Source organism: Limulus polyphemus, unplaced genomic scaffold, assembly GCF_000517525.1.
Source record: "Limulus polyphemus unplaced genomic scaffold, Limulus_polyphemus-2.1.2 Scaffold3482, whole genome shotgun sequence".
In the NCBI taxonomy this organism is placed as follows: domain Eukaryota; kingdom Metazoa; phylum Arthropoda; class Merostomata; order Xiphosura; family Limulidae; genus Limulus; species Limulus polyphemus.
The window spans coordinates 64326-73537 of record NW_013669092.1 but is presented as its reverse complement, the minus strand read 5'-3'; the positions used below and the strand labels follow the sequence as shown (position 1 = coordinate 73537).

At 29.2% G+C, this 9212-nt stretch overlaps 1 protein-coding gene across 1 annotated transcript in view; it reads right to left on the bottom strand.

The window, feature by feature from the left end:
* LOC106469432 (alpha-actinin-like) overlaps window positions 1-9212 on the bottom strand; it is a gene marked incomplete at its 5' end in the record, with an annotated part of 80226 nt that overhangs the window by 8112 nt on the left and 62902 nt on the right. Inside the window, 4 exons of the mRNA XM_022397948.1 lie at window positions 256-290; window positions 2272-2329; window positions 3767-3966; window positions 4712-4796. Coding sequence (XP_022253656.1) covers window positions 256-290; window positions 2272-2329; window positions 3767-3966; window positions 4712-4796 — 378 coding nt within the window. The remainder of the gene's footprint in view (window positions 1-255; window positions 291-2271; window positions 2330-3766; window positions 3967-4711; window positions 4797-9212) is intronic.

Genomic DNA, 9212 nt, shown 5'->3' with positions numbered 1-9212 from the left:
AGTCTTTCACATACAAAAAATCATATTTTTAGTGAAGTATTTTTAATAAACTAAAAAAAAGATTTGTCCATGAATATATCGAGTATTTGTTTTGACTAGTCCACATGAAAGGTGATTTTCATGTTAAGATTAAAATATACTTTTCTTCATCTCAAGAATCTCAAATTTCATTTGCGTAACCTTTAAAACCTTCTAAATACATTTCAAATGTTTGTTTTTCATTAAAACTTTATATTTTATTGTTATTTTCTCTACCCTAACTCTATACAAGGTAGGTCTATTTGACCAACCTAATAACCATAAAAAAAAATTAAAAAATAGAAATAAATCTAAACTCGTAACAGTATATGTTTATTTATACTTACATTTTATTGCCCTTTGAACTACGTCTAGCTACTACTATTCATGCCATTAATTATAAAGCATCATTCACTGCACATGTCACGAGGTTTTTGTGACTTACATTCAAAATTTAATCTAAACCACTTTTTTTTATATTATATCAATAAGTATAGAATAAAATTTTAGCTAATAATCAATATTTTAGTAGTATATAAGTTTTAATTTCTAAATTTTACAAGGCAGTATTTAAAAAAATTCTGAATTTCTCCTAGTGTGAGAATTGTGACATATTTTCTCTAGGTATTCCATCTTCTCTATTTTATTCACCACCCCTCCAATAAGTACGAAATTTAACGTAAATTACTCACTATAAAATCGTCATTCCCCAGTCAAACCATAATTTTTATAGCCTTTAATCTTGTTTGGTTACAGAGCCATCAAATAGAAAATCAGAACCCTCTTTCCACACCCACATCCTCTCTTCCATGACTTGTTAATGATTCTTTCTTACTCTTAATATTACATTATGTATAACCAATAGAAAGCCAAGGTTTTCATCTATGAAATGACATATTAAGTTGTTTTCTGAAGAGAGTATTGTCATTTTCTCTGTTAGTACAAGCTTAGTTCTCATAGGAAAGATAATGACTAGATTGGATGAATTTGTAATGACTCTTGTTGCATAGTTAGAAAGCCAGAAAAACTGTGATAATTAGGGGAAATTGTCTGCTTTTTACATGTTATTATTTTATGTTCTTTGGTGCATTATTTAATTAAATAAATATTATTGAGTGCATTAGTATAAAAAAGTAGGGTTAAGTGTCATCGACAGTCGACCGCAAAAAAAAGAAAGAAAGAAGACCCAGGTAAGTATTTTATTTTTCATGTTTTATTATTATAAAAGTAACTAAAATGTAAAAATATGGATCTCTTTATGCTAGTTAAGGTTAGATTAGTTAAATAAATAATAATATAATAAAAATGTTTCATGAGGCATGCACACTAGTAGCTCATGGGTAATGCAATGTGATAGCATAAATTGAGGTCCATGTTCCCCAAGTGATTTACAACTTACAATGGCATGAATAGTAGTAGTTAGACCTAGGGCAATAAAACAATAAAATTTAAGTATAAATAAACGTATAATGTTACATTTAAAGCTACTTAGGATAAACAAATGTTACAGTTTGAAGTCATTATAGAAACAAAAAAAGGGTAATTTAGATACATTTCGATTTTTCTTTTTGGTATGGAGTTAGGGTAGAGAAAATAACAGATAAAATATAAATTTTTACTGAAAACAAACATTTGAAGTGTATTTAGGCAGTTTTAGAAATCACGCAAATGAAATTTAAGATTTTTGAGATGAAGAAAAGTATTTTTAATCATAACAAGAAATTCACTTTGCATGCAAAGTAGTAAAAAAATACTTGATATATTCACGGACAAATCTTTTTTTAGTTTATTAAACATACTTCACTAAAAAATAAATTTTTTTTTGCACATGAAAGACTTATAATGTTTACTGAAAGTCTGCCAAATTTTGTATATATATATATATATATGCTATATTTAAAGTTAGTAGTATCAAAACTAAAAAGACTTTAGACGAGTAGAATGAGGTCACGTGGTCAGTCAATTTGACTAAGCCCATTTTGAGAGACTTAAAGGTAACTTTACAAAAAAAAAATCCTGAATAAGCTGAAAGGTTTTCAAAGAGTAATGTCATTATTCCAGAAACATACAACTTTTATTTCTGAAAAAATAACATGGATATTCTAAGTGCAACAAGTTTTATATTTAAGAATATTGTTTGAAATATAAATGTTCAAAATTATACGAAATATAATAAATAGCATACCACCACAGGTATTAAATTTTAAAATGTTGTTTGAAATATAAATATTCACAACTATATGAAATATAAACATACCTCCATTGTATACTGGGTGTATGAATTTTCAAAAATCATAGATTCTTGTACTTCCTGTGAAAATAAAATTTTGTCTTTATAACCTGCACTTTAAAAACTCTTAGACAAAAAAGAATATTTTCAGAGGTTAGATTGTTTTAAAATGTTCTTAGAAAACAGAAACTTTGTGAAAACTTTTTGAAACACAGAGAAATTGAAGATGGTACAATAAAAAAGTGACTTATTTTATAGCAAAAGCAAATCTCATTTGAGTATTTAACATTTTTTTCCATCTTTACTGACCCATAACATTTTATAGGCTTCAGTACTTCAAGTTCAAATTTCATCTTATACTTTCCTTCTTTATACCTATCTTGCACCTTAAAGGTGCTTAATAGTTAAAGTGATTAAAAAATCAAAACACCTAATAACAGAAGATAGCATTTTATATTACATAAAATGACTTACTCTTCAGCACCATGTATAGATGACGTATTTCAACATTATGGTCAATTATTAGCACTGCATTGTTATAATCTACATTTTTTTCCTCTTATTTTACATTAAAAGTTGTTTCTTTTAATTTTAATACTTTATAAGACATGATTTTATTTGCTCCTGTAAGTGCATTAGATATTTAGTTCATACACGACAGTGCTGGAACAAATGTGTGTTTTATCATTCTATATACATATAGCATATAATATTATACACAAATCAAACATTAGAATTTTATTTTTCATTCAGATAAAGTTTCCACCATTCTATTTAATACAATTTATATCTTACAAAAATTAAATGAATTTAAAAAGCATTTTAAAACATCTTAAAACAATAAGGAAATGCTTACTTTTACAGGACATGACATTTTTGTAGATGCTTATACATATATTGCTGTACCACATAACCTGTTCTCTTTTATAAGGTTATTTATCTTCAGATAATACAATACTCTATTTTTGTATTCTTAAATAACATCTGAAAACAATTTTCAAGGACTGTACAATTTACTTTGGTTGTTGTTTCTTTTTAAGTTTTAAGTATATTTCTATCTAATGATATTTCTTTCATTTCATTCATGACAGGAATGTACTTTACCATCCATGTTTACAAAATAATAATACAGAATCTAATCTATATTGTTCTTAAATAAATTATATCATTAAATTTATACAACTTAAACTTATCAGACCAATACTTTACAACCTACTACTAATATGCATGTTTCATGTATTTTTAAATGATGAAAAATTGTATTCAATTTATACTACGCCAACTTCTATACTAGCCTGTATTGTTCAATACATAACTTTCCTATTGAGATGTCAGCATCATAACCATTCCTCTAATATTTTACCTCAGTTAAAGAAATCCAATAATCCATGTGTTCTGGAGGATTGGATCTCCAAAGATGAAATATTTTTATATTATTAAACTTTCTAAATGAAAATTCTCAAATTCTTACCAATAATATTGCATAACTAAGCCTATGTTGAACTTTAAATATTATACCTGATGACATTTTTCAAGCTCATCCATATGAGGCTGATACTGTACTACAGCTTGTTCAAGCTGTTGGAGTTTGTCTAGCTGATCTTCCAATACTCCTTGCATACCCATACCTAAAGCTGCCACACTGTCCATCTGGCCCTCAATCCACGGTCCTACCACATTAGCCTTCTCTGCAAATTTGCATCTCAACATTTCATTGGCTGCAGAAGAAGTTAAAGTCTAAAAAACTTGATTATTTGAAAGTTATTCTAACATATGGTTCATACAGACCTGATTATTGTTTTCCCAGGACATTTACAACCTACTACTAATATGCATATTAACCCTGAACAAGAAAATGTGTTAATAATGTTTGACTTTTATTGAAAACAGTAAAATCCATCAACACAAAATTGAAAAGTACACCATTTTGGTTTCTGGGAGAAATTAAATGACTGTTTCGGCAAACATTTAGGAGGTTTCTTTGGTAAAACTCACACTTATGATACAAAATAAAATAGAAGAAACATTGATGTGTTCATGTTATTAAAAAGAAAACAGAATTATATGTTTATGTATTTGTCATATTTTGGCTATCAATATCTAATTTGTAAAGTGTTGGACATGCTATATAAACTACACTGAGAAAATCTCTAGTAGTTTAGGAGATCACATTGTATCTTGAAGGATTTTAGTACAGCTAGTTGCAGCTATTACTTCTGGTTTATAGCAGCTGCTAGTATGGAAGAGTACATAAGTACCAAAGACATTTTTTGTATGGCCATTTCTCTGTACCCTATATAAGATATGCTTATTCCCTTATACTATAGTGTAATGGTTGGTACTGTTCTAAAGGATTTTAATGAAGTTAGTTCTCCTTTCAAGAGCATAATTACACTTTATGAACCTCATGAGATATCAAACTGCTTTACTAGAAGATAACAGCAAATAACAACTAAAGGATACACTGTTGTCGTAACAATTCAGCTTCAAGGACTTGGTCTCTCTTTGGCACAAGTTCTTTTACCTCTAACCATTTCTGTGTTAATTCCTGATATTAAAGAAAACATGAAATAAGAATAATTAAAATCTTAGGAAAAACTGAAGAAGTAAACTGGAAATCCTTATCTTGCAAAAGTAAAACTTATATGGTGCTTATGGGTATTATTTAATAACTGTATATCCTAACACAGTACTCTAGATTTCTTTATATAACAAAAGTTTATTTATGCATAAATACATACAATTCATACTAGGGTACACACTACTATTACGTCAATAAATGAAACCACAGATATTCACTCTAAGTGCTTCATTGTAAAAACAAAAAATGTAGTAAATAACAAAATTAATATATAATTTCTTACAATATAAAAAAACAACAACAACAACAAAAAAGGTTTTGTTTGTTTATGCAAAATCCAAGGCTATATGCAGCTGTTAGGAGTGACAGATAAGTGGAATTTTCTAATCAATTAATTGTCAGGTACATTATCCAATTACATTCAACTAATTCATTATTCTCATGAGACTTGGATAGTTGCAAAAATTGAAAACACTAATTGATTAAGTTCAACAATCTTGAATTATTCAAAAAAGAATATATTATCATAATGACAATATTTTGATTGTTTGGATACATATAACAATCTAAAACACTAAATTTGATTATTTTTAGTGACATTAAGTCTCTCACTATGAGCTTGGTCCCAGGGACTGACCTCGTAATCATTTTGAGCTTGTTATAGTTTTTATATTATAACTTTTAATATAGCAAGTGTATCTTCATGAAATTTTTACAGATTATCAGTAAACATTTCAAAGCTTTTGTACACAAAATATTGAATTTGTAAATTATATTTTAAGATTTTTCAGTAATGATTTGTTCATGCATTATTTCTTTTTGAATGTTGACTATCCAACATGCAAAATAATTTTGATTTTAAGATTAAAAATATTTTTATGTATCAGAAGATTGTCAAATTTCACATGCAAAGTCTTTATAACCTCCAGATAATTATCAAACTTTTTTTTAGAAAAAAACTATATTTTATCTATTATTTTCACTACTGTATCTCTGTATGAGTTTGGTCAATTTAACTGACCTCGTAACCACCATAAAATATTAGCCAATAGATATAAGTTATGCTTTTTTAGTTCTAGATGACTACAAATTATAATATCAAACCAGAAATGTTTAGTCTAAATAGCTTAAATCTTATAACATTATACATCTATATACATTTATTATTTTATTGACTTTTCAGCCATGTCTGACTAACATTAGGGAAGTTGCAATGACATGGTGCATGTGCACTCATATTACCATATCCAATAATAGAAAACTGGCTTTGTTCTAGTGGACCAGTATTTGGTAAAATACAGTAACATTTCAGTTATAATACATTACATTTGTATATATTAGATCGTCAAAAAATTAATGTCCCATTTTGGAACACTTTCATTAACCACCCCCAAATAAACGTACATCACGTATAATAGTTAAATGAACCACCTAAACGTCACGTTAGTGTAACCAATATAATGTGTCAAGTTTAGTAATCCCTTAGAGTGATGGCACATGATGAGACACACAGTTGGCACTTAATGCTGTTTGAATACAAGAAGGGAAACAATGCTTCTGTAGCCACAAAGAATATCAAAGAAGTTTATGGAAATGTTTTGAACGTTCATAAGTGTCAACGATGGTTCAGTAAATTTCATTCAAGTGATTTTAGCCTTAATAACTGTGATGGTAGGGGCCAACATGTTGGAATAGATATTGATGCTCTGAAGATGCTTATTGAGTCTAACCCACAGCAACACACACTCGTGAAATGGCCCTGAAATTGCATGTCTCTCATGACACAATATGTAAACATCTAAGGAACATGGGAAAATTCCTCAAAGAAGGTGTTTGGGTACATCACGAACTCTCCGATGATCATCGTTTCCAACATGTGAATGTTGCTTCTTCTCTTCTGGCGCATAATGCACGTGAACCATTCTTGGACAGAATTGTTACCGGTGATGAAAAATGGATTCCCTATATGAATATTAAATGCCAAAAACAATGGCTCAATCCTAGACAAAAACCACATCCGACCCAAAAACCTGAAAGTGATGCTTTGCATCTGGTGGGACATCAAAGGAGTAATTCATTTAGAGCTCTTCAATCCACAGCAAACCGTCAATGCAGAGATCTACAATCAGCAACTGGAATGCTTAAATCAAGCCTTTCATCAGTAACTCCCTTCACTTATCAATCGGAAAGGTGTTCTTCTCCACGACAATGCAGGTCCACATGTGGCACGTTTGACGCAACACAAGAGTATGGAGTTGGGTTGGGAAGTTCTCCCCTACCCACCAAATTCTCCAGATATGGCATCATCAGATTACCATCTTTTTCGTTTGCTGCAACACCATCTTAATGGGAAAATGTATGCAAATGTGGAAGGTATTAAAGAGGACATCGACATGTTTTTTTGCTACAAAGCCAAGTGATTTCTTTAATCAGGGCATTAACAGCCTGATTGTAAGATGAAAAAGCATCATCGAAAAGAATGGAGACTATTTCACTTAATAAATATTTTGTTTTGATATATAAATTGTTCTGAATTTTTCATCTAAAAAAAAAAGCGACATTAATTTCTTGATGACCTAATATATTATGATTTACAAACAAGTTCTTGAATTTCCATTATTTTTCATAAAGTATAGAACAGTAAATAAAGAAATATAAAAAATAATGATCTCTACTACTTACAATTGTAAAGAAATTTATACTCGCTTGCCATACCTTGCATACTAAGCCTTGCTGAATTTTGCACGTGAAGGATGTAAAACAAAATAGCTTTTTTTAAGTTTTATATATGCATTTTGAAATAACAAAAAATAATAAATTATGATATCAATCTCTCAGAACTCCACTGTAATTTATCAGACTTACTAAACTAAACTGTATTTGGGTCTAACAAATATTGTTTTCTGAATAACATTTTTACTTACCCTTCCTTCTGAGATTCGAGACAAAAGAAATAATCTTGGGAAATTCCCACCTTCAAGAGACTGAGAAAACCCACGTGGTGGAAATTCTGAGCTTTTGATTGATTATAAACACATAATAGAGTGAAGCAGGTTTGTGTAAGTAGGTATTTCCAAAAATGGAAGAGGTGGGCGGGGCCACTGTGTTTGATTCACTAAATATAGTGATATCTCAGCAAACAGAAAAGACAGGAAGGAGGTTGTTATTTTATATTATAGCTTGTCAATATCCGTAAATTGAGTTCCTAATTCATAAGAAACTATAGACTTTGTATTTGGACATCAAAAACATCTAATTTAAACCAATGCTGCATTCAACATATACACTTGTCACACAAAAATCGATATAGGAATTTGTTTTAAATATTTACTTATAAATTAAGAAATTAACTAATGTATAATACTAAAAATATGAATTATAATCTACAATGTGATACCAAAATTATTGACATACATTCATAAAATAGTAGTTCAATAAAATTTTGAATGTAAGTCTACAAACATGACGACATACTTTGACCTCTGACCACAGGAAATCCCATAGCAATAGGGTCAAATCAATGATCATAGGTAATTGATTATATTGATTAATTGCCCAGCTCTAGCCATCACTCACTGCTAACTCTTGGGCTACTCCCTTATCACTGAAAAGTTGGATTGACCATCACATTATAAAGCCACCATGGCTGAAAGGGTGAAAATTTTTGATACAGGTTTCAATCCTGCAACCCACATATTGTGAGTTGAGTACTCTAACCACTAGGCCATGCCATGCCACAAACAATGATGAATATCAATGTGAGTATGTAATAACATAATGAAATCTAGAACACTAGCCTCATTATTTGAAATTACATTAAAAAAAGATTTTTATACTCTCGGTATCAATTAGTCACAAGTTCTATTTTTAAAAAAAGTTACATTTAAATATATCCCTTATGACATGCATTATAAAAGCAAATAACAGTATTCAACTCTGTGTTCTAAATTTATAGTGATAACTTCTGGTGATTTGCTTCTGTATATGACTATTAAAGAAACCTACAGATGTGTTTATACAAGGTATGAAAAACAAACAGCTGATTTATTTTCTATAGCTAAATAATATCAATTTTCAGGAAAAACAGTTTCTATTACAACAGTTCATTGTCCCTATTGCAACAGGCCATGTCATCGCGTTTGTTGACTTGCATTCAAAATTTTATTGAACTACTATTTTATGAATCTATGTCAATAAGTTTGGTATCAAATTGTAGATTATAATTCATATTTTAGTATTATACTTACGTTAGTTTCTTAATTTAAAAGTAAAAATTAAAAAAACACGGCTAAACATAGTTTTTTGTGTGTCACTAGGTATGTTGAATGCAGCACTGGTTGAAATTAGATGTTGTGATGTAAAAATACAAAATCTACAGTTTTG